At 37.7% G+C, this 26,946-nt stretch overlaps 1 protein-coding gene across 1 annotated transcript in view; it reads right to left on the bottom strand.

Annotated features, from left to right (window-relative positions):
• Positions 1-943: 943 nt before the first annotated feature.
• Positions 944-26,946, bottom strand: part of FRMPD4 (FERM and PDZ domain containing 4) — a 298,571-nt gene continuing 272,568 nt past the window's right edge. The window contains 12 exon segments of the mRNA XM_063392835.1: positions 944-2,847; positions 3,974-5,245; positions 5,570-6,631; positions 7,212-7,350; positions 10,502-10,684; positions 11,279-11,368; positions 13,698-13,824; positions 14,951-15,087; positions 15,795-15,914; positions 17,990-18,121; positions 20,607-20,714; positions 21,884-21,988. Coding sequence (XP_063248905.1) covers positions 1,502-2,847; positions 3,974-5,245; positions 5,570-6,631; positions 7,212-7,350; positions 10,502-10,684; positions 11,279-11,368; positions 13,698-13,824; positions 14,951-15,087; positions 15,795-15,914; positions 17,990-18,121; positions 20,607-20,714; positions 21,884-21,988 — 4,821 coding nt within the window. The 3' untranslated portion in view covers positions 944-1,501.

The following is a 26,946-nucleotide window of genomic DNA, read 5'->3' as shown; positions in this document are numbered from 1 at the left end:
GAAATCATATTTTTCTACTACAGAAAACAGATTAAGCTTCTGGTACTGTGTTTCTGAAGATGTTTCTCTGCAGTCAGAAGGAAAAGCGTGTCCTTGTTTTATGAAGTAAAGTGCAAGAAAGTATTTCCTTAATTTTGTTGGTTTAGTCATTCTAGTTCAGCACAGAAAGTTTCACGTGTGCTTTACCTGAAAGGGTAAGTTTTCAAAACAAGAGCAGTGATACCCTTTGCACATGGTGTTACGAGAAACAGGTGAAAATTACCTACATCAGTTTGAGAATGGAGGCTGCTGCTCCTTGGTCACTGAGAAGTTCACCAGACGCTCTTGTGAAAGCCTATTTGCCAGCCAGAACTGAGAGCTGTTGCTTTGGCTGCCTCTCAAGCACAAGGCTACAAAATGTTTTCCAGAAAGATTCAGATGGAAGAGATTATTCACAAATTGCCTTTGTCATCACTCAAGAGAAGAACTGTCTCTAGCTGGAAATATTTCAGAAATATTTATTGTATTCTGAAAATTTCATTTTATTTCTAACTTATTTACAGTTGAACATTCAGAATCATAAAATATGAAGTATAAAATATTTAACAAAATAGATGCAGTCCATGTTGTTCAGGTGCACCATAAATATATGATGAAACAGTAAACAGCATAGGAATTTTCTGATGGTCCTCTCTGTCATTTACCAGGAGAAAGGGTGTGTAGACCTGCCTCATACATTCTGTCTGACCATTATGGCATCAATCTTTCATTTCAGAGACAACACCATCACCACTCTAGTTTTTGTGTCCTCAGTCCTCCACAGTTACCTTCACTATCTAAAATGTCAACACTAAAGTTCAAGATATCAAATCCCCTCTGAAGTTGGTATATTCATATATTCAATACTTTTTTTTTTAAAGTACAGAATTTCCTAGAAAAGAAGAATCAGGTAATTCAGTCCATATGAACAAAAGAGTCATTTATTATATATATATTCTCTAGTAAGTTATAATAGTCTCTTGGATTTTAAATGTCTTTTTGCTATTTTCAATGCTTAAAAATTATAATTTTAAAACATTAAATATTGTGTTATATACATTATGATTTAATTAATAATTCTAAACATGGAGCATTCTCCAAGTGAAAACTTGGACGAAACAGAAAACAATTTCATTGACATAACAGGCTTTAGAAGTTCACTTCATACAACCATAAATTTGACTATATGAAAAATAGCCAAACATCAATTTGCTCCTATATGGGACTTTTTACTGTTTGTTTTTCTGATCTTGGGGAGAGGGTTTTTTGGCTGTTGTTTTTATATAAACCAAAGGACAGATCTAGTCATTACTTTTGTCAATGTCCAGTATTTTAACTTTTTTTAATCTCATACCTAGTTTATATAAAATAACAAAATATACAGAGAAAGCTGAGTTTGTTACATTAGTTCATACACATACAGTAAATAAAATTTTTTTATGTATGGCTTTGCAAAGGTAGGTTATGAAGTGACTTTTGTATTTTATTTGTTTAAAAGCATTTTCAGAGAACGTGTTAGTGTGCTTACAATAGCGGCCATGGTATTCGGATGTCGAGCCAAGAGTTTAATGCTAGGATCACCAGAGGTCTTGCCAGACACTGCTTCTGCAGCCCTCAGAAGACAAATGTAGTTTATCACAACCTCGTCTATCTTAGCTATAATTTCCTGCTGCTGTGTTTCAGAGTTCATGACTTTAACTAAACGCATGCAGGCTTCTGTTAAGCAACAGAGTACTTGAAAGCTGGAAGTCATAGCTAAAAGCATTTCCTCAGGGCTTTTATCAGCCATGGCCATTTTCCTGCAGGCACTTCCCAACTGTCTCGATTCCAAAGATAACAGTTGTTTGTACTTAGAAAGTTTAAGGTCATATGTTTCTGGATGTAAATCTTCTCTCTTGCCCATACTTGCTCGGACCAGTGAGAGTAGCTCATTGGCATCCTTTTGTGCTGCAATAAATCCATCAGGCATTGCATAAGTCTTCTCTTTCATCGTGTTTATTCGTGTGATTCGTGCATCGAAGGCTACATTGTTGAGATTCACATCAATTTGGCCACCTTGGGTGTCAACACTGCTCTTCTCGTGCTCATTGGCTGCATCATGTGGGGGCTCAGCAGCTTTTGGGGACTCCAGGACTTTCTGCTCGTTGTCACTGGACGACTGAGTGACGGGTTCTGCGAGCTCACACGGGGTCTGTGGCTCGGAGAGATGTGAGAGCTGGCGGCTGTCCCCGTCATCTTCCTCCTCGTTGTCATCATTTCCTCTGCTCAGGAAGCAATAGCTAAAGGGGCCCCGACACCTCCAGGTGCTGCCGGTCAGCTTTCGCAAGGGCAGTGCTCGACACTGCTTGGAGTCCTTCTGGCTGGTGCCCGAACACCTCTTACTGTCCTTCCTATCAGTGCTGACGTACACACAACTCTGAGAGTAACTTTTTGACAGCTTTTTGCCCAGGGAAAATTCCACCCTTCTCTCTGATTTGGATTCATCCTTTTGGGTGGTGTCCAGGCATTTCAAGCTGGCCGTGGCTGCCTTCTTCTCAAACAGCATCTCAGTGCCTGCAGATCCTCCAATGCTGCTGCTGCTGCTGCTGCGTCTCAGCATTTTCTTGTTCTGCGGCATCCTGAGGCTTCCTCCTATCATGTCATATGGCCATAAACTAACTGTTGCCCCACAAGCCTGATTTACTTTGGGAATGTCACAAGAGTCTTCGTTTTGACTTGGCACCTTTGATTCTGATAGCATGGATGATAGCATGATGGAGTCAGCTAGAGGCTGTCTAGGAAAAGCTGTAGGCATGCCTCCTTGTCTTCCCTTTTCAGGCTCTGTGAAAGCTACACTAGGGGTAGTAGAAGAGCAGACAGAATAATTAAGCATCACCCTGATAATATTCATTGGCTGAACTTTTAAACATCTTTTAACAGTCAGTACAAATGATTTCCTGGTATTTCCCAGTGGTCTCCATTCCTCAAAATATTCCATCAAAAATTCTTTACCAGTCTTTTGTATTTCACTAAAATGCCTTTTACAATCAGTCAACAAACTAAAATTTATGATTAAGTAATTGTTCATTTCACTACAGAAGACTTACTCAAGAATAGGAAAAGCAAATTATGTACAAAACATGCTAAATCTCCCCTAATATATATATAGATTGCATTTTTTCTATTAACTATTTGGGTCAATAATTCCAGATTAAAATACCTTCTTTAACTACACCTGAAAGAGTATGGAAAGATGCGTTCATAGTAATTTTGGTTTGGTTTTGTGGCAGATTTTGGCAGAGAAAGATTATTTCTTGTTCTAAATCATAGTCTGTTCCACTTTTGGATTTTCACACATTCACAAACTACTGCTACATGTGGTTTGCAATCCAAGAAGAGGGAAACATTTAAAATCCAACTGAAAGAATTTCAATTCTGTCTCTGAAAACTGTGTGTTCAAAGAAACACCTACTGTCAGATTGTGAAGTAAATTCATGCTTAATAAGGTACTGACATTTTCTTATGCTTAACATCTAGAGCTTTTTATTCATGTTGGCATACTTTTGACAGCCTACGAAAATAGCATATAAGATACCTAAGATATGAATCAAAGGTTTTGCTCCCCTACATTAATATAACTTCTGCAGTCATTTTACAGTCTAACAAGTATCTTGGACTCAAATGACTACGGATTTTGGAGAGGCTTCCAAAGAGTGGAAGAGAGGCCTCTCCATCAGTGTCTCTCCAAATATTTTAACTGTAATGAAAGGTTTTTTATATAGCTGATCTTTGTATGCATCTCTTCAGAATATCTCAACAAGTAAAATGAAAAGAAAAACTGAAGGTCTAATCTCACTGTCTGCTACAGCTTGATGACGTAGTTCCAGATAAAGATAATAGAAATGTCTTACCTAGACCTCAACATAAACTTGTAGGCTTAAGAATAAACACAAGAAACACTCTATTACTGCTGTACCTGTAGTTTCTTTTATCTTGGGGATCCGATGACATCCTTCTCTCAACGTGCCGAAAAGTGGTTCAGCGTTAATTGCTGAATGCACAACAGGCACCGTCATTCGGTGACACACGGCTTCGGGTTGCTGGTGCAGGTCCTTGTATGTCGTCCCGTGGTTTGGAAGAATGGCAGCTCTTTCATCTGCTGGAACATAGGCAATGCCCTTCATTGATGGATCAGAGATGATGTGCTTACCATCAGAGGTACAAAGAGGGGATTCAACAGGGGTAGCACACGTGCTACTGCCTGTGCTGCATCCTGCATCCACTGAAGAGCACTGAGAGCTCTGCAGCGAGAAGTGGCCTTCACTTTGCAGAGATGACATGCGCTTGGCCAAGTGATACTCACAAAGTCTAGCCACACTCTGCTCAGCCTCTGGGAGCTTTGAAGGATGGTCATCTGCAGATAAATCGGTGTCTTCTGCATCGTTTAGGTCTTTGGCTGAAGACACAGGAGTCATATCTGACAGGAAGTTTTCACCTTGGCTAAGCCCTGAGGTATCATCCTGATCCGCCTCGGGATCCACTTCATCCTTACAGTCAGTTTCTGTTTTACCAAGGACAGGAACTCTTGGGAAAGTCTTCCCATTAACTGTTTCTGGGCTTTGCTTATCTGCTGCCCCATCATCGGCAGCATACCATCTTTGGCGAAAGGCAGTTCTCTCCACATTAAAAGTGCTTAGACGCTGGCTGTCTCTTGCTGAAAGAGTTCCAAATTTAGCTTTTAGATCTTCATCAGACTCTGCTTTTTTATTTCCCTGTTGCTTTTTCACAGTAGCATTGCCATCAGAGGATGTTTTTACTTCGCTATCTGTCATCTTATTTTTCCTTTTACTAGTGCAAGAATATACCAAGGATCCCATGTGCAATTTGCTAAAATAATCAGTGACAGATTTTGTTTCCATGGTCTCTGGCTCCATTTCCATGTTATCGGAATGAAGAATCTGCTTTGAAGGCACAACTTTTGACTGTAGCTCTGCACCCTGACCACCAGCCAAAGGCGGTGAGGGCTTCATGCCTGGCCCTCCAGCCTGATTCTTAGCGATGGGAAATTCAGTCTGTTCTTCCACAAGCGGTTGGTAGCCTTCACTTGTGGTCAAAAACATACGTGCAGTGTTTTCCGACTGTTTCTGTGCTGTGGCTAGTTCAGAGCTTTCAGTCATTTCAGAGGAATTTGTTTCATTGCCAGAATCTGAAGATGACTCAGGGCTATATGCTCGCAGGATAGCTACACCTGCAAGCCACAAAAAATAAGAGTCAATTAAATGACAGCAGCTGAGGCACCTGGATAAGCGACAAGCAAAAGGGAGTGTATTAGAGACAAAAATATTCTTTGTAAAAATACTCTGACTTTATTGCACAGTTCCCGAGACAGGTAGTTTAATAACAGTGGTGGCTTCATTAAATATGAAATACGATGTATGCAAAATGATGGCAAAAAAATAAAAGAAAAACTAAAAAAAAACCAAACCAACCCTCATGAAATGGAGTACTTCCAAAGCTAAATGGATGAGATGGAATGATTTTCAATGAATAAATGTAACTATGGTGAAAGAACCTGAATTGTCATTCGTCTGCTGTTCCTCTGAGGCAGCCAAAGCTTCTAGTGCTTGAAGTGTAGAGACTACAGCATCATCTAGCCCCTTCTCACACTTCCCCTCTGTATTAGTAGGGACAGCATCGATAAGCGACACTGGAATGTCATCATTGCCTAGATTACTCTCTTGCTCCTTGTTGTCTCTAGGCTGTGTCGCTTGATTCTGAGAGTCTTCCTCATCTGAACTGTCCCTGAAGCCAGGTGGAGGAGCAGCAATGGCCATATTTAAGGTATGCAAAAGGAAATCATCTTCATTGTCATCACCTTCTGGAGGTGGAAGTGAAGTCAAATCAATAATGTCATCACTAGAACCAGAAAGGCTGAGAAGAGCAGGCCTATTGATTTCTCCTACCATAATATCTTCTTCACAGCTTACTTCATCTTCATCTTCCGCATCATCTGTGTTTTCTGCATAACAGATATCATGCAGCAAAGGCTCTTCTATCCCTTCCGCAGCCCCAAATATTTTTCCATCGCTTATGGTTGCGTAAACAGAATCTGTTGCAAACTGAATGCTTTCAGCATCTGGTGACAACTCCAGGCCTTTAATATCATTGGCATTACTGAGATAAATGGCTCGTTGTTTTTCTAGTACTTCTGGACTTTCATCCAAAAGCCTTTCATAGCCAAGAGTCTGGGGACTGATACCATCCAAGTTGGGATCTCCAAATATAAAGGAAACTTTTGCTCCCCTGGGAGAATCCTGTGCTTTCTTGCTAGGTTCCAAACCTGAGAGTGACAGCAGTGAAGGCTGGTTAAAATTTCTGCTTTCTGCTGTTTCAGCAGGGTCACTTTGCTTGGCCAGATGCTGATCAAATCCACCTGAATTATAAGTATTTTCTATGTACAGATGTCTGTGTTCTTTTTGACATAACAGACTTTCAGAAACATCTATAGTCTTCTGCTGTGGATCAACAAAGGACATTTGAGCCTCCTGATCTCCTTCGGCCAGGAAAGTGGTAGTTTTTGGTATACAATTCCACTCAGAAGCAAGGATATTATGCTTCCCTCTATTTTCAGGTCCTATAGCATGGTGAAATAAAATCAACATTGTGAAATCAAAGAACAAAGTAATGTAATTTGTAAACAATCTTTTGTTGATGCTGAGTATTAAACACTCTGAATAGGATGGGTGAGCCATCAAATACTTCAGAAAAGTACTTTCAAATTCACCTCTGTTCTAAGTTAAGTACCTGCTGACCTAATGATCTAAAGTTTAACTGGTACTTCTGTACTCTAAAACAAATCTAAATCTCAGCTAGGTACAAATGCTATTCTAGACATAGTAACACAAAAGCAGCAACAATACCATATGTATTCTGAAAAAAGATATATGCATATAAAATAATAACACTCACAGGGAGTGTGCATTATCTACTAGAGTACAAAGGAAATTTGACACATGGGTTGTTTTACCATGAAGGTGCTATCATAGGCTGGGTATTAGAACATTATAAAGCCAAATTGAATACTGTGACACTAGGTCTGAGCCAGAAGTCAGATCTCATTTGACACAGCCCTCTATTTATCTGGAGGTGCTCTAGCTTAAGCTGACTTCTGCTTTATACACTGGAGCATGGTTAACACACTGTGAGATAAATACCTGTTTCTCGGCTCCCTGCATTTTTCTTGTTGGCCATGTTAAATATTGAACGCCTTGAGTCAACCAGCAGCCTGTAATATCCAGCTGTTAGGCAGGCAAGATTCATTGCATCTGATGACTCCATCAGAAGAGTAATAGGCTAAGAAGAATACAATCAATTTAAGTAAAAAGTTAAGGCTGTTCCTCCTCAATTTTTTTGTTGACAATACTATTACATCGAAGCAAAAGCAATTACATCACAAACACAACATTGAAAAATACATGAGAATTTCTTTTCCTCACTACCAATATCAAACAGTATAATAAGTTTAGTCATGACTGGAGTTCTAGTTCAGATATCTTACTCTGGCAAAAGCACTATTTAATGTTACTCTGCAGGTGAAGAACTTGGTGTATTAGGTGCTGGAGACTTGCAGTTGTATGGGAATCTGCTGCTTCCCAGAAAATGAGGTGCACTAAGAATATGCAAAGAAGAATGATAGGAGAAGCAAACAGTCAGGGAAAGCTGAGGTTCATAAAATACAGCAGTCAGGTTAAAGCTATCATTACACTGCAACTCAGGGAGGTTAAAAGATTTCAGTGTTTGTGGCTTGGTTTTACTGAAAAGACAAGTGGTGAAAAAATAAGCAGATAAACAAAGAGATCAGAGAAAGATCATCAGAAGGGTGACCAGCAAAGAAAACGAACACAAAACATTAAAAAAAAGACAGTCCTAACAAAAAGTGAGACCTCATAGCTTTGAAAACCTGTGGCTGCCAGGATAGCAAGCATCAAACCCAAGACATCCATGTGAAACATACTTGCACTCCTTTTTCTTTTGCCATTAGGTATACATTTTCTGGCCTAAAAAGTTTGTTCAAGTCTCTACAGCTTTTAATACCAAAAGCTGTTCTCCTCAAATCTAATTTATTAAGGTGGATAGCCTCTACAACTCCTAGACAGGAAATAAAAATGAAGCCCTTACATGATGCATGAAATGATGCATAGATAGAAATTACACACAATAGACAACCCATCTTATCACTCACAGTTTGTAGTGACTCATGGTATGTGGACATCTGTGACAATTTATCATAATTTAGCATGCAGAGCCCACTGTCACAAGACAGATGTAAGGACCTATATCATTCATTCCAGGAGGAATGGATGCAACAGGAATGTCTCTCCAGCCTACTCAACCCCTTACTAGTAAAAAGACAACTGATTCTGATGGAAGCTGTGGCAAAACATAACTGATGATCACAGCTTACTACCCAACCCACAAGAGGTCCAATGAGTTTCTCAAAGCCTGTGCTGCAGCATCTTAGGCCACAATGTTCCAGCTGCCCTGAATGTTGTATAAACTGTTTCCAGCAATTTGGAAAAATATATAAGGGTTTGTTTCTTTTTTTTTCTTCAACCTGTTTTTCCTACAGCTTGAGCTTCTATTCGATATATACTTCTTTCAAGGTATTCAACTATAGCTATTATAGTTACTGTAAATTATTAAACTCACAGTGGATTAATTAATCTCTGTTCTTTTGACCAACTACTAAAACTGACATTTGAAATGCTTCATTCATCTCAAATTTTCCACAATGATTGGCAGAAATTGAACTCCGCAGAACTCTCAGATTGCTGAAAACAATGCTGTGAAGTACTGCTAACCTGCAGAAAAGTCCTGTGACAGCTAAACTTTTATTGCCTGCTTTTATGGCCTTTCAAGTGAAACATGCTTGAGAACATTTTTAAAGAAACAAAAATAAAACAAAAGTCTAAATTGTCCATTAAGAAAATCATATCATAAATAACATATACTGGTACATTTAGAAGAGGGATATATGAACCTGCTACTTCAGGGGAAGTGAAAGGATGGAAACATCATTGAGAATACCTACCTGTACGTGCCTGCATCTCCACCACAGAACATAGTCACAACCCCTACTTGTGCCCCACAGAGAGGCAACTTTTGGTCAAATACCATCCAGAGCCTACTAGATTTCTTTTCAGTCAGCCTCTCTGGGTGTAAGATCACATGAATTGAAGTGCAAGGAGATGGGGATATGCATGATTTGCAATAAGACAGTAACACTATTAGAATATATAACAACATAATACCATGGTAACACATAATACTATGGCATACGGTGCTGCATATTACATATGGGCAGATGGGAAGGATTTAATTTCTATATTACTTTCTCCATCTGCAAAAAGGTGATAATAGCTTTCTGACAAGAGGGCTACGAGTTTAGCACAGTAATGCAGGCAAAGGAGCCCGAGATTTTACCGTTGCTAAGTAAAGGGAAAGAGATGCTGTGTTCACAAACCTGTAAATTTCTCTTAAGTTGCTGTCAAAGAGCATCTAGATTATTCACAACAATTTTTTTTTCATTACCCTAAATACAGAGAAATAGTTCCAGGTCCATACACCTAAAGCATTCAAAGCAAAAGCCTAGTAAAATATTCCTCATGTGTGCTTTTTGTGTATAGCTGGGTAAGCAAAATAGAACTGTTAGGCTCTATTTATCTTAATCAAATATTTAAATTTCAAATATAATGAGAGCTCTTCCTTCAATCTCCGGTTATTCAGATTAATGCCCTAGAAAGTCTATGAAGACTTTCACTTCAAAGCCAAATAGAAACCACATTAAAAACAACCAGGACAGTATAACATACAAAACTCCACTCATTTTGCAATAGATGCCACACAGATGCGAGGGTTAAGTGAGATTTAAAAGAAGTTAAATTACTATAATTAAATGAAATTTAATTAAAATAAATTGAATGACTGATGATGAGCATTGTGAATACTGAACTGGAATTACAAAGGTTAAGAAAAAACCCATGCATTCTCTACAGTTTATTAAATTGGCAACTGTTATGTAGTTACTTGCAGTAAACTTTGTGGATATAATACTGGATTGCAGGGGACACTGGTCCAGTGCAGCTGGGGATTCTTTACTGGTAATAATACTGAATATTACACTACAAGGAGCTTCAAAAGAAGGTCAATTTCATCATCACCTCTTCTTACCATGGCAGTTCATGAAGACAAGAACAAAGCAAATTGCTGGGGGTCAGCTGAGAGAAAAATCAAAGTAGAATGCAGGTACTGGAAAATACTAGCCTGGGACACTGTAGGCCCAACCTGTAGTATAAATGTACTGTGACCAAAAAAAGAGAGCTGAAAGTGTACACTCAGTACTATTGGCGTGCAAATGTTCAGAACAGCATGGCTGAATGTAATACTCAAAGATAAAAACATTATTTAAACATCTTATATCAACAGAAATTAATAACAAACTTACTTTTACGTCTAAGACATGTAGTTCAACTCTAACACTGGTTTCATCTTCTGTAAACATCTCAATTCTGTTCACATGGCTGAAGTCTGCCAGGAGAGCCACAAGATTTGTTTTGGTGTTTATCACATGGCTGATTCCGTACCGTGGCCCTACCAACAGAGTCACTTCTGAACGCTTTTCTCCCTGCTTTAGCAGAAAAAGAAAGAAAACACAAGTAAAAAACATGACAGGGACTGCACTGTGACAGAAATCACCACTCCCTTCTTTCAGTTACATAGAGTTACATTTGCATGGTATTTCTACATTAGAGATTATTATGTTTTTACTAGATAGACATGATACACAAGAGCATACTTGATTCATAATTTTAAAAATAGTAAAGGAATTTCTTGCTGGATGTTGATTGCACTCTAGATTTTAGGTGGATAGTTAGATGGACAGACGATGAGTGGACTCTGCTTCTGTTAAAAGAAAAACTTTGTCATTAAGATTTTTCCAGACTAACAATTTTAGCATTCAATAGATAATCGATGGTGTTATTTGCTAAGAAAGTGCTATCTATCTCTAAATTCCCAGTAAAATCTATATGATGACAGATATGTTATTTTCAGGATGAAAAGAAACAAAAAAGTGATTTGGTTCGAATAAAAATGATTTTTAAGCATATGAATAGAACCTGACTACTAAAGAAACGTCTATGATCCAGCTTTTGAAAAAAAAAAAAAAAAGACATTAGATGGAATAAATCAAGAGAAGATACTTTTTTAAGAGAAATGTTACCACTAGTGTTGCCTTGAAGACACGCCCTCCATATAATCGGAGATCACTGAGGAACTTTAGATAATGCACCTTGGCTTGCAGAGCAGAGAGCTGAGAAAGGAGAAACAGGGGTAAGAGGTAGTTGTGGAAACCATCATATTAAAAATTCTGAAAGAAAATGTATTTGTGCAATATAAAGAGAATGGTCTACAATAACAGCTCTTTGGAGCTGAAACTAAATCTTGAGATGCTTGAGCTTCAGATGAGGAGAAACAGTTTAGTTCTTAAAATTAATTTCTTGCTTGTCTAGTTAAAATGCACTGAGGACTTGGGAATGGGCAGATCAGAGCACTTCAAGAACATCCTGACTGCTTTAATGAAAGGAAAATGTTCAAGTACTCAGATTAAACATCTGTTCACTGAGGGATTTCAGGCTAAGACAGCAGCTTTCCATTCATAAACTCCGTCAGTTCTTAAACATTTATGTACCTATACAGAGAAAGAGAACAAAAAATTTGCATTTGTCAGCTATGTATTTTACATTTTTCTAGGTACTTGTGGTGTTTGGTGTATTATTCCAGCTTGTTACTGCATTGCCTACTCTCTAAAATAACTCTAAAATAACTCTTCCACAATATTCAGTAGGTAATAAATAAGAAAGCTGAACAGAGCACATCAACACATATGATCATGTCATGTAATACATGTTAGAATTTGTTTTCTCTTTTTTTCCTCTGAGCTTAAACTACCTACTTAAAAAAGAAAACTTGGAAACACTTTATGAGATAGAAGGGAAACAAGAAACAGTTCATTCCATCAGTCTGAATCCAAACCTTACACTTCCCTCATGTAAATCCTTACATCTGCACTTTTAGAAGGTAATATAAGACAGTCTCATATCATTTGCTAATTTCACTCCAGTCAGTGGATTTCAAAATTCAAAATTTTATTTAATCTTGAACAGCATTTTAAGGGCCTCTATCCTAAATTTTTTCTAGACAACAAGGAAGGAATGGATCCAAAGCAGAGCAACGAGTAGTAATGCTTTGCCCTTTACTTCACCAGGTGTTCACTTGGTGCAGAAATACACAAGGGCTGTAAAGAATTGGGAGAATCCTGAGAATGACAGGCTTCTCTTCACATGAAGGAAGAGAAGATCCCAGAAAGAAATCAGTTACTTCTTGTGTTAGTACCTGCAAGTGAGACAGGAGGTGATGAAGAGCTCAGATGCTTTCTTTCTCAGAGCTACCTGCTAAAAAAGCAGGTTGGCAAACAACACATTTCCAAAGCTCAAATCAAAAAGAATGAAGCAAACCCAACAAAGTCTGCTTGCTGCAGGAAGGGACTGTTGCAATGCCTCTTCTAACCAAGAACTAACAAGTAGGCCACTGTAAGGCTTTATCTTAGACCTGTAAGACCTGCAGCAGTGATGGCTTCCAAAATAATCCCAAATTTATACTATCAAGATAAATAATAAGCAATTGGCATAATTTAGCTTTAGTTTGAGCAGCATAGGAGTGCTTCAGCCTCTCTTCCTGAGGTCAAACACATAGAGCTGTGTTCACAGTCACGATGTGTTCTGAAAGCTCCAAGCAGGATTTCTGCTGATCACAGTGAGCCTCAGCTCAGGCACCAGCTGTTTGGAGGTTTTTTGGTTCAGAAACAAAGTGCCATGAAGCAGGATTCAGCTCATTTTATATCTCAACTAGTCACTCTTAGGTTCTTTTTATAGTCCATGAAGAGAAATAAGCATTTCTAGGACACAAGCAATCTGACCTATTTTTGGTTCCGAATGTGGGATGGGACGAATCGCTCCCTGGAAGTGCCCATTTCTCTCCATTGACTACAAATGAGAAGATGACCTGCACTAAGAAAACACATTATGGTCTCTAAAAGCAGTCTCAGCTGCATGCATGTAACAAAGGCATTTCTCATTCCATGTTTTTTCCAGCTGAAGCTAAAGCTTAGTGCTAAGAAAAGCATTTTTCAACAGGAAGGAGGGCATTTACTGCAAGGGCCATCATCTATCCAGTTAGATCTTGGCCAGCAAAAAGTCTTTCTCCACAGTGTAACAGAAAACAATCTGATAAACAGCAGCTATGTCAGATGAGAGCATCAGAGAGAGAACAAAAACCTTCCTAGCAAATCTGCCATTCATAGAAAGTGCTAAATCAATTTAAATATATATATATATATGGTTATCATATATGAGGTATTAATAACCAGTTCTCTGTCAGTCTCAAGATAAGAAGATAGTTTAGCTGGGGCATAATTAATTATTTTTAATAGTTCTTGGCTATGTTGCACCAGCACCCACAGTTCAATCTATGAAAATATAGTGGCTAGGTGTTTCTCCAAAAGACTAGCTTTAAATGTGTCCCATGAATGCCATACTTCTGCTCTTTAAAACATATTTTCCATTAAGATGCAAATGTAATACCTTTTTGCCTGGAGGAACTAGGTTTTGATTTGCTTTGACAAGGTGGGAAAGTGCTTTCTTTATGTTCTTTTCTTTCATGCTTTGCAGCACAGCAGATGGAAGAAAAGTCTCTAATCCCCATTCTTTTCTGCAATAAAAGGCATATATTTAATTTCACATTCCTGTGATGATTATTTATCTAAAGACTGGTGACTACGATGCCAAGTGAATGATTACCTGAAAACAGAAGGAGAGTTGATCAAGTCCAGAGTTTTGCAATAACATGTTATTTCTTAAATTTAAACAGTTTAATTCTTATGAAAAAGGTATTTTAAAATGCTAAATAATCTCTCTTCTACCCCTTCTATCTCTTCAGTCATGCCATTCAGAAAATAATGTTTAGACTTGATATCTAATCTGTGTAAATACCACTTAATTGCATTGACAAGTACAATTACAGAATTAAAATAGCAGATAATTTAACAGTGTAATGTCAGATTTAATTTTATTTTATTGGTTTCTTTCAGAACATGGAAATCAGGGCCACTTTCTTTTCACCTTTATGTTTGGTGTAGGGAGAGGAGGGCTGGGTCCTCCTCAAAAGGCAACCAGTTCACCGCCATTTACCAAATTCTTTTTCTACTTGAAGCACCCCTTTTGAGAGGAGACTGACTCTTCACTTATAAACAACTATTTTTGCAGATTGATTAATAGAAGAGAATATAACATTGTCTTCAATATAATGGATAAACTCTAAACACTCAAGACTGAGTGTGTAACCGTTATTATTTCCATTCTGCAAGCAAAATAAGCAACAGCATCAAAGCTTTAGGGCTTGGGGTTTTTATTTTGTTGTAGCATTTTGTTGCCTTTTTAAAATTTATTATTTAAACCCAAGCAGATATACACACATTTGCACTTTCCAATGTTTCTTTTTTGTTATAGTTATATATATATGTGGTGTCTGACAGGTGCCTACCGGAGTACTTCTGCATTTAAGAAATATTACAAACTCCAATCCATGACCTACTGTCTTCTGAACTGAGAAATAATCTGAATCTTACTATAATAATCTATACTAAAATCTTAGGATACAGACCTTACAAATGTACGTCTTTAATTACTGAAAGCAAATGATCATAAATAATTTCACTGACAAAGAACAAACCTAACTTGGTGCATGCATACAGACATACTAAAGAAACAACCTTAAAGAATCTGTAAGTTACTCCTAACGTTTCAGTTTTAATGAACACACAGCATTCTCAACTTACTCTATGTATTTGAGGGAGATTTTCTGAGTTTGCTTGGTGGTCACAGTTGCAATATACATTTGTAATGCAGCCAACCGCAGGGCAATGTCATATTTCAGTTCTGGTCCAAATCTTTCCTGGACCACATCGTTACAGCTCTGCCAAAGAACCAGTAGAGGGAGCATCACGTTAAAAAATCTTGTACATTAGTGTGTTCTTTGGGGCTTTTTTAATTAACACTTCATGAAAAGTAACCCCTAACTCTGAAGCAGGACCGTGTTTTTGCTTTCAGAGGTGTCAGATATTCAGGATATGGGCACTAATGAAGAATGCCAGTAGTTCTGCCAAAGAGCAAAAGGCATGATTATTTTGACCTAAGCTCTCTTCAGCCTTCCTGGAGAGAAGAGTAATCCTACATCTCAAAAAGTGCTTGGAGGATATCAGTATATCTGGGCTCAGGGTAGCAGGATGATACATGGTGAGATACACAGGAGAACCACATTGCTTGTACATCAGTTTTCCCATCCATTTACTGGAACCTCCTTTTCAGACATAATTTCTGTTTGATATTACAGTACCATAAATAAGTATTAACAACTAATTCAGCTTCACTCTTCTCTAAAGCAAGCATATTTTGGAAAGATATCAAAGCATTATTACTTGGAGAGACTTATGAAGAAAGAGGGCTTTGTAGATGATAGAGATTTTGGATATTCCCCAAGTGCATTCACTGGCTTTATGCTGCAGTACTAAAAGTCAGAATTCACTGCAACCATGCTTTTCTATGTGAAAACGTAAATTTAAATATATGGTAAGTATATTTTTTATTCTCCTTTACACTAACAATGGCTGTGCTTTCACTTACCTGTACATAGAGATACTCAAAAGCAACTGGATCTCTTCTTAAAAGATCAATGGGATCCTTTGGGACAAAGCTAATCCTGAAAAGACATCTCATCTTATGCGAGCTTGGCCTTTGGGTCACCTAGGACAGGGCAACAATAATATTAGAGCTTGGCTAATAATAATACTAGACCCTGGTTGAGCAACAGGGTCTATAGTCTTGGGCTATGTTACCCTGCTCCAGAGCCCTGTGGTAGCAAGACAAATAATTCTACCCAAAAAATGAGCTTTGCCGTGGGCTACTTATGAAGTTCTTCACCTAAGAACATCATATATATAATGTTGTGTGAGGACTTTTAGATTCATAAAGGCATGACTGCCTGATACAACCCATCCTCAAAGCAACAGAATTCACTCACAACCAGGCTGAAATGACAGAGAAAACAGATCTTAACAAAAACCATCCAAGTGAAATGCAAACTCAGTTGAGCTTCAGCAGGACTAAAGTACTTATAAATGAGAAGAGTTAGGTGTTTGGGGAGAGGTCACATTTTATTTCTTAGACTGTCTGAGAACAGGTGAGACCCAACTTGGAAACTATTACTCTCACTTTCTTTTGCTTGGTTTAATTCATTAGGCAAATTGAAAGAAATTAGGTCTTTTTCCTGCGTTGTTCTGGATTAAGAGATCTACTCCATAACTTCTGAGGTCCAATACATTAAAAAATTAAAAAGTCTGCTTTGTATGTTGGTCAGCGAATATTTCAAACTTTTTTACCCATCTAACTCTGTAATCTGGGTATATTCACAGGAGACCACTGCCTAGCAAAGGAATAATTGGATAAAAGGTTAACAATCCAAATCCACCATTCTAAGTCATGGTCAGCAGCAACATTATAATGGCAAATTAAAATATTGCTGATTTTACAGGAACTTCAAAGAAGAAACCCTCAGAATTAATGTAGTTTATGTAATTTATTCAATTAGGCTAATGCAGTTAGAGAGTTAGGGTACTTTATAATCAGCATCTTTACTTGACAAAACTATACTTTTAAAAATCTCCAATGAAGTCTCTGTCTTGCTCACACAATTTCCAAAAGGCCTGTTTATTTCACATTGTCTCACCTCCTTCCTAAGTATATAGACATACTCTGTACATATTAATGAAAGCTCCAGATGGCATTTTTGAAAAGCTGATTAATATGGTTTATTCTGATCTTTCTGACTTCAGTGAGAATTTTACCAATAACTTCAAGGAGATGGCTAGGCTAGGAGGACAAGTATTGAATATTTCAGGATATTGTGCAATCACTGGGTAGCTTATACCCACAAGAAAAGAATGTTAACATAGCAAAAGCAAGTGCTTAAAGGTTAGAAAATGCTAGGAGGACTGTTATCTGGTAAACTAAGCTCCTTCACACCAATGCACAGATTCTAGCTATAATTACAGGGATTCTGTTATTTAAATTAAGTATTTTTCCACATCTAAGAACCTATTTTTCCTTTTTCCTTCTTTTTCCAATTTAACTGAAATTTAAAAAAATACTGCTGTTCTCCTGAAACAGAAATATAATAGAAAATTTCAGGCTAAAAAATTAGGCAGAATGGTAAGCAGATAAAATCAGGGTACTCTGCTGGTAACTTTGAAGCAACTTTAACTTTAGTCACACTTCCCTGATCTAAGGAAGAAAATCACAGCAACGTTTTCTGTGTCACAGTTCATCATCACTGAAGTGACATAACCTCTGCGTAAACAGGCCAAACTTGATTTCATCAGAAAGAGGACTATTCCCTGTCACACAGATACAGATCTGCATAATCAAACTAGAACAAAATATCAAAATAAGGCTTTTAAAGAAATTTGGGCAGACTGTGGTTCTCAGAATTGTTACCATGGATTTGCCAGCTGTTGAGTATGTTCACTAGCTGCGCCTCATATGATATGAAAAGGTTAGGTAAGTATTTTTCAGATTTCAGTCTGATTTTTGATTCCTAGTATTTTTGAAATGCCTAATCAAGCAATGAAATATGATGTTTTTATAACAGAAAATTCCTGTGAGAATTTATTCTTACAATAACATCTAAATAGGCTAGCTATTTGATAGACTGTATCTAACTATAAAGCTTGCAGCTAACTCACTTGAGTAATGAAAAAGATGGATAATTTACTGATTAACCCATCTCATTAATACCTGTTTTCATATACCATTACACAAACCTGAGTTAGAGTCTCTTGTTCATGTAGCAAAAGGAGTTTTGTTCCAGATCCTTCAATTCTCTGCTCCAGCATTAGGGAGAAGTGTTCAATACACTTGATGGAAAGCTTTTCTTGGAGTGTTAAGATGACATCCTAATTAACAAAGGATTTATAAAAAGTGCTTAAATTCATGAAATGCTTGGGACCCAGTTCTTCACTACCACACACTCTGCAGGTACCCAGAACAGGGCAGAAGCCCAAGCTTTGTGCCTGTTTTGCACAAGTTTCCAGGACATCAGAACCATTCCTCAAACATGCCCAAGATGGTAAACAGATATGAATGTGAGAAATACATAAATGGGATTGCTGGGAATGGACAACATTCTGTTGTGGTTTAATATGCAAATTATATTGGTGTGGCCCGTGAATCATATGTGTCTCTCTGTAAATAAAACTCATCAGCAAAGGAGAGATGGTCTTATCACTGTTCTCTTCCCTTTGTCAGGACCATGCCATCAAGCAGACAAACCAAACTTGTAAGTTCAAAAACAACAGCAACAACAAAAAGAATGGCCTTTATTTGTTCTTACAGCAAACAGGTCTAGTTAAAGTTCACTTCTTGAGTTTTAAATGTTGACAGAAAAGTCAATGATGATGATATCTGTGCAGAACAATAGCTCTAAACTGATGGACCATATCAATTTTTAGAGACTCCTGATTAGCTTTCTTCACACTGAATTATGACTAAAGATAGTCAATTTGAGAACAACTGTATCAGCTAAACAAACAAACAGCTAAACAAACCTCTTCACAAAACCATTCCCTGCCTTACTTTCATATAATGCTTTGTAAATGTGTGCAGATTATTAATATCATTTGTCAAGGTATCTTTTATTTAAGGAATTCTGCAGGAAAAAGAAATACATAATAACCCACCATTTAGAAATAGTTTCACAGTATGTTGGTGACAAGATTAAAACATTTCCTTCCATCTGAAAGATTTCCAGATATATGTAATATCCAGATGGATGGGACTTACTAAGGAGATCATGACAAATTGTAATTCAAGTGTTTTAACATAATTTAGGAAGATTAATTGATCAATTACAGTGTGTTTATGAAAAATCAAGACCAAACTGGTGGAAGGATGAAGAAATGTATGTTGGAGGATGGGGACAGCTCTCCACAATGTCGAGAATTTAAGACAGCATTAATGAATTGCAAGCTATCACTCTGAATAATGGAGACTAATATTATACCATTCTGTCCAATGGGGAATTTATTACTCACACATTAAATCTACATTTATTTATACTTCTAAACTATGCTAAAGACTATGGGTATAACAGTAACATGAAGCAGCATAATACTAAATGTGTATCTGTGCCAATGACTTTGGATTTGACATTTGGTCTGATAGTACATGACACATCCCTGACAGAGCTACTGAAAACAAATGTAATGTGATGGCCAAAGACTGGTCTTCAGGGGCACAACATCCTGGAGTAGGTTGGTTGTTTATATGCTCATAACAGAAAATACAACAAAGTGGGCTTGTGTGCTTTAGAAGGGTATGGAGACCTCATTAGCTACATGATTACCTCTCCTATTTCTTCACCAGCCAAATTTTCAAATGGACGCAAGGAATTCAGTATATCCCATGGATGGAATGCTTGCATCCATACCTGCATTCAACTTATGCCTAAGGTATATATGCCACATTTATTAACAAATGTTGCATCCCATTTTTAAGTGTGACTCTAGCATCTGTTTTACCATTAGACTGGAGTGAGTTTCTTGTCTGCCTTGGTAAATAACTCTCTTTGCTGTTCTAACTGATTGAGCATACTGCTGTATCACAGTGAGCACAAAGGCAGCCTTTGTTTAAGTATACCTGATTTTACAATCCCTTAAAACTCAGAAAAGCTGGCATCCCCAGCCTTCATCCATCATTCCCACCCATGCCCCTCTCATGTCTCAGTGTCCCAAGTGTGCATGCAACCATGCAGTGAGCTAGATTTGGTAACCAATCTGTGCTGAAACTATCTTCCCCAAACAGTAATGCCAGCCCTGCTGCTTACCAAGGCTCTCCCAGACACTGATGATGCCTCTGATTTAGGAACACACATGGAACAGTGTCACAGCCATTCCCTGGCAGACTCAGTTTTGTGCCAGGGCTTTACCTTTTTACTTTTGCATATGAAATCTGTTATGGAAAGTGTAAAGGGCACTGCACTGAAGCGAGTAATTTATCATTGACATAACCCTATAATATCCCATCCTAAGTTCACTGAATGATAAGCTAGATGATATTCAATCAGCAACCAACATCTTAATCTTCTTAGCTCCTGACTTTTGCTGACAAATCATGCTAGTGTTTGGCAGCATATCAAAATGATACAAGCACACAATTTTGATTGTGCTCCAAGCACATTAGGATCATCACTTCTTTTTCACTGACAATAAAATACATTTTTAAGAGCAGAAAAATGGACCAAATCCTAATTATTTCTGAACTAAGAAACAGTTCTTAGTTCTGAACACACCAAGCTGAACACACCAGTAATTTTGTTCTTAAAGCATTCCAAGTAAATGATAATTGCTTAAGGTCTCATACCAAGGCATATAGCTAGCTTACCTTTATTGAGGTGCTGCAGTCAAAACGGAAAGATTTGGTTTGCCCATTTTCAAGATATACCTTTAGAACATTTGGCATGAAAAGAAGCGAGTTGTCCTTAACTGTTTCCTGTCAAGCAAATTAGAGAATCAGATTACAACATGCAATAAGAGAAAAATAAATGTTGTTCTATCAAGAAGTACATCATTCTGATGGGAAAGCAAAATCTGAGAAGGAAGATGTTGGCCCAAACTGAAGGCAGAAATATCAGTGCCCTGCAAGGGTCTAGCCATGCTCATTACAGCTGCCCTCTATAGGTTTCTGTCCTGGAAAAATTTAACTGTTCACATACACTTTATATCTAGCTTGGAGTACTCTCCCTAAATACTATCTCTCTGACAATAAATATTGCCTCTGAAGTTGAAACATTTTCACTAAAATAGGAAAATGGATTACTGTTTCTCTGAATGTAGTGAGCTATTTAGTGTCTTCAATCTAAAAAATGGAAACTACACTTTGTTGGTAAGGGTTACAATCAAGGTATTTAACATTTTCTTTATAAGTGGATATTAAATGCTGATATCTTTCATCATTTAAGAAGAGCAACATATAACATTGCTACCTAATTTGATGATTCATAACCAGTATACCAAAATAAAGAGAAAAAAGGAAGGGAAATAAATCAGGAGGTTTTGTTTGCTTCTTTTTATTTTAAAAAGCAGAAATTGCTTTGGAAAAAACACAGTATCAGTTTAGGTTTGGAAGAGAGTTGGCTAAAGACATCAGTGTAGACTGATGTTGTGGCAAATCATGAAAATGAGCTGGGAGTTCATGTCTAAGGAGGACTTCAGTACCTCTCAAAGGGAGACTGTCATTGCCTGAGGTTTTGAAACAATAAGTTCAAGGAAATAAAACAAATTTTAAAGGGGTCTGTGAGGTAATCTTAATCAGTTTTCCTGACGTGATACCTCTCTTGAGCCTATGGGTTTTATAAAAATGAAGTTGATCCAAAAAACCCAACAAACTATCAAGACAATAAAGACAAACATATGTGCTATCACAACAAAATTCATTCACTAGCATCCTGATTTTATTTTAAGGGACGAGTTTTTCATAACATTATTGGCCTAATGAACTTTGAAAAAAGATCTTTGGTGAACTCCTGAGACAGAAAACCCCTTCTCTTTGCAAGCATGTCACCATTTTTCCTGCCATGTAATTAGCTCCCCTTCCAGGCTTGCCCTGTACCTTTGGGTGAAATGCTCAGTCCTTTCTGAGGTTAAATACTGAATACTCACCGACACCTGGCCATTGATAATCACTTCTTCAGAGAAGCGCACTTTGACAGGATTGGACTTCAATCTTGCCTTTTTTGCAGCACTAATAAAAGCTGATTTAGGAGACTGGAAGAAAAGATGATGACATGATATATCACATGAATTCAAACTAAAACTTTTCTTTTTCAGTTTTTCCCCTGTTTCTTATGCGCTGGGGACTCCATGCATACAGCAGCATTTTGCATGCAGAGGAATGGAAATACAGTCAAACCATAATGCATCCTGAGGTCATCTAGATGTACACACACATAAGGAAACACCCGTGCATATTAAACATACTGGAAAATATCCCACTGTTAGGCTGGAGCAATGAGAACGGGTCTCAGCGCAGACACAAATTCCTGTAGTGCTCCCACTATGACTGCTGCCACCCAACCTTGTCTGCATGAAGGGACACTGACCAGTGACCTACCAGTGACCTTTCTTCACAGACTGAGTGGAAAATCTTTGCATAATCTGTGATCTACCTAATAGACATACACACAACTTCTGCCAAAAAGGTGTCTAGGAGGTTTCCAAACGCAGCGGCATCTCCCTGTATTTGTCCACCTCAAAACACAAGTGGAAACCACCAAGAAGCACTGCAAAGCATTATGACTCCCCTGAAGGTATCCCCTAAACACACCCTGTGCAAGGCATGCCTTCAATATTGACCTATTGTAGGGCTTCATGGATTAGAAGTGCAGAAGCATTCTGAATTTTCTTCTGGGACCTACTTGACTTTTACCTACTACATTATGCAATGGGTTCACCTGTTTTCAGCCCCTGGGAAAAAAAATCTCCTCACTTGAGAAATTTGACTAACAATTCCTTTTTAGTAGCAAATTAAATATTCACTGTTAATGGGATTTCCACTCTCAGCACCAGAAGTGAGGTTGGTTTATTCTCAGATCAGTTACAAACACAGTGCTTCTGGCATTGCCTCACTTCATAACCAGGACAATGGGCAATGGAAGACTTTCTCATTTTGGCTGAAAGTCACTGGGCTCTTTTGGGCCAGGTTTTCATCCATTTGTTTTGTGACAATATGAATTAGGAATTCAGAATCTTACTCAAAGTCCCAGGAAGTGGCCTTACTAGTTTTGAATATGAATAAACACAAGTCATGTTGGTTTGCCTGTGAGAAACAAGTGGAGGCATAAGTGGTAATGATCAATGTGGCATGAGAGCTGTCCTTGTAACATGGGAAGTCTTGTTATTATCACTCAAATTCTGACTCAACTAACAATCTACAAGAGTAATGGAGCAGTCCAAGGCTACGTGCTCCTCCGTTTCTGTCTCTGATCTCTGCTGAAACTGCTTAAAAATTTAGTTTCTTGTGATGCAGAAGCCTTGTTTCTAGTAAATAGCAGGAAGAAGTCTAGTTCATTTCTGCGTGCCTCTAATCTATCATCACATTGAAAATATGGTAACTATTACCATAGGCTCAGTATCAACCAGTGAACAAGGAATGAACACTGCCACATTGTCCCAGGAAATATCAGAGACACCCAGCAATTCCTGAGGCACAAAATAGAATCAAGAAATAAAAAGAAATGCTTCTTGGTTTTCACAGTTCATTGTTTTTTACCTCTCTAGCACATGTGATCACACAATAATCAATAATTGTAAGTAACAGAAAATTCAACCCCATGAACAAAACAATCCCAGCCTCCAGAGTCAGTGCTGAAAAAAGTGGAATGTCCCCAGAAGCTTGAAACAACCACGACCACAAAAAAAAAAAAAAAAAAGTAGAAAAATAACATAGCGTCTCAGGGTGGGGGACCTGGTTGACTTCTTCAGCAAGAGGGTAAATGCTGTAAATGCTGAAGCAATTTAAATACTGTCTTCTGGACATGAATTCCTAGAAAGACACAGTATAAAATAGTGCCATGATTAATATAAGGACTCTAGAGATGCCCTCTCTGATTTCCTTTCTCTCCATGTAGCCCTCCTCTGCAATGTGTAAGGGGCATAGTCGATTTGGCACCCAAGTAACAGACTGCAAACTGTTGATTCACTGCCACAGGGCAGCACAGCAGCAGGATTAGGCTGTTGCTGGCCACTGGCTTTCCCTTGCAAGAACATGGGGAAAAGACTGGCTTTCACTTACTGTTCTTGCTGAACGAATCTCTGTACTGTTGCTTGCTCTTATTACAGATGAGTCACCAGTCTGGCCTCTCTTAACAGGCAGACTGCCAAAGTTTTCTGGATTCTGGCAAGGTTATTCCCATACAGCAAATCTGGCAAACCACTATGTGTCCCTATTGCTCTCTACAACCTTTCTTTTTCTTTCTACAACCCCAAAAGTCACTTGCAGGAGGCATAAACACTTGGACTATATTATTGTAAAAATGCAAAGGGAGAGTTCAGGACAACTAAAGATTTGAACATATGTGGGTTTCCAGGAACCCCTCTGGGATGTTGGGTTTAATGTACCCATTGCACAGCCAGGGGAGCACAGCATGGTTACCATAAAATGTGGTGCTTCCTCTCATTTTCACTTTTGCTTTGGTGACATGGGAAGGACTCTGGCCCTTTGCCAGGCACTCTGGGTGAGCCTGGAGCAGATTGTTTTCCAAAAAGCTCCAAACTATAAACCAGGGGTGTAAGAAAATGAATCAGCTGCGCCAGGTATTTGGGAGAACATTCTCTGCTGGTTAAAGGTTTGAGTAATAGCACAGCTTTTGTATTTAATTGTGCAATGTCATTGTTTCTACCTCTTCGTCAACTTGACACTTGACATTTTTTCTTTGGGAATAGAAGTGTTTCCAAAGGATGTGCAAATACCTAGGAAAACAGTTGGATTTGATTGTTGGAACTCCCTTGTCTAACAAAACCTCAGCAAGATGATGTGCAGCTCTATTGCAATTTAATGTCTTAGGTTTGTAGAAGAATGCTATCACTTAATGATTCTCATAGTGCCAGGTTCATTTATTTCTGATGCTCTGTGTTTTAGCCAAATGGATGCCATTATTCTCAGTTAATGACCTTAAGCAGGAGGTGTTTACACTAATGCAGAACATCTATCACTGCAAGTAAAGTATTTGCATTATCGCAGATAAAAACAGCTTAATTAGGGTGACTTTTGCAAAATGAGGGTGCACATTTTAACAAGGATTCAAAATAACTCAAAATCCCTCAAACTTTACTCTGTGTAACCTAAGCCCTGTTTCCTATTAAAAGCTCAAATTTATCAGGATTTAAAATAATTTTTACTTGTTTACACAGAATTCAAAGGAAAAAAATCAGCTGATCATTTCAACACTACCTGGAGAAACTGCTAATAAGGAAAATTAAGCACTGCACAGAGATATGCTTGGAGTAAATAATAATGAAGACTTGGACCTTACTTTGAACGTTGCCTATAGTGACCCAAATCAATGGGTTTCCCATCAGCAGGGTCAAAACACAAAAGATTGCAGAGCAGACTTTCAGGAAAATGTTACTTTCTCATTTTCTAGACTTTTCAGAATTAGATCCTATATCTGTCAGCAGCATTAGAGTGAGTCATTTATTTATAGATTTTAGAAACAATATCATACATTATGAGAGAAACTTTTTTGATGAAAATAAAAATGTCTAGTATTTCATGTTTTTGCAGGTAAACTATAATTTGGGGGAGATTGCAAAGGAAATGGTTTTCATTTGCTGAAAAAGCCCCTTTGAGTGCTCTTGCCAGTAGAGGAGCTGCAAGAGCAAAACCTTTACTCATACTCAAGAAAAAGAAGGATCTAGTAGCTACAAGAGCACAGTGTAGTGCTGAGATTCACAAAGAAATAGAATGACAGCAGTATAGGACAATCACAAGGTGAAAACAAAACCTGCTCTGTGACAGTAAGCATCAAAATTAGAAATACTACATTTAAAACTAAAGAAATACTATAGTTTTTAAATAGTCACAAAGTATATACATGCAATAAATTTTAAGCTTGTTACTTAAAAATAGTCATTAGTTTAATATAAAATACTAAGTTTGTTAGAAAATAAGGACAAAATTGCCTAAGTGCAAAAAGTGTGTTGACTTTTTGGTTCACCGCTAAGAGCAATTACAAGCACTAGTATTTAACAAGCAAATAAAAGGTGAGTAAGAGGAAGAATTACATTTATTAAGTGGAACAGGACATAATGCCCAAAGGCAAACTAAATATGGTAATTCATAGCTACAAAAAAGGCTGAAAAGACTACAATGGCTCAAGAGCATTGCAGAAGAGCAAGTAGGGACATGGAAGAAATAATGTGGAGAAGTTTTACCACACAGTAATTTGTGATAACCACATGGAACTGACAGATCATCATCAGGAGTATTTCTTTGTTAAAATCTTGGCACAAATTTAATTGCTGGAAAAGTGGTCAGATCTGAGTTTCCTCTTAAAAAGTTGGCAATCTATCATAGACAATTGTATTTAATTATTTGCATTATTTGTATTTTACCATTTTTAGATGGTAGTCACAGTCTGATCATTAGTCCCATAGACTCTCAATAAGATTCTTGCCACAATCATTATGATCCATAAATGTTATCTATTGTAGTTTTTCTGCAACTGTTGTGTCTCAGAAGTATAACCATGTTAAAACAAGAAGCATCTCTTTAAAAACAGAAGACGATCCTATCTTTTTCCCGTTGCAAAACTTAATGCACAGCAAAACTGCCATAGATCTCATCTGGGCCTGGACTTCATCCAAGGAGCTTAAGAGATTAATAATGAAAGCAACCTATCAAATGATCTCTGCACATAAAATCTGAAAGGATATCAAACAGACAAGTTATTTGATTTAAGTAATGCTTAAAACTTAATAAGGCAACAATCAGAATGATAGTTCATTTACAGAATAAAACAGTCAGAAATTATAATCAAATGCCATACTTCCAGAAATCAAAACTCTGAACTGCTTTAACTGCTTGAGCTGCTCGGTGACCTTCTTAGGAACACTGGTGATAAGAACCCAGCAGAGATTTGTATACTGATGGAAAGAAAAAGATAGCCTGATGCTTTGGCTTGGTCATAATTAAAATTAAATCTTAATGTGTTTTAATGTGTTTA

This window comes from Prinia subflava, chromosome 3 (genome assembly GCF_021018805.1).
Source record: "Prinia subflava isolate CZ2003 ecotype Zambia chromosome 3, Cam_Psub_1.2, whole genome shotgun sequence".
NCBI classification, from domain to species: domain Eukaryota; kingdom Metazoa; phylum Chordata; class Aves; order Passeriformes; family Cisticolidae; genus Prinia; species Prinia subflava.
This window is presented reverse-complemented; position numbering and strand designations above follow the sequence as displayed.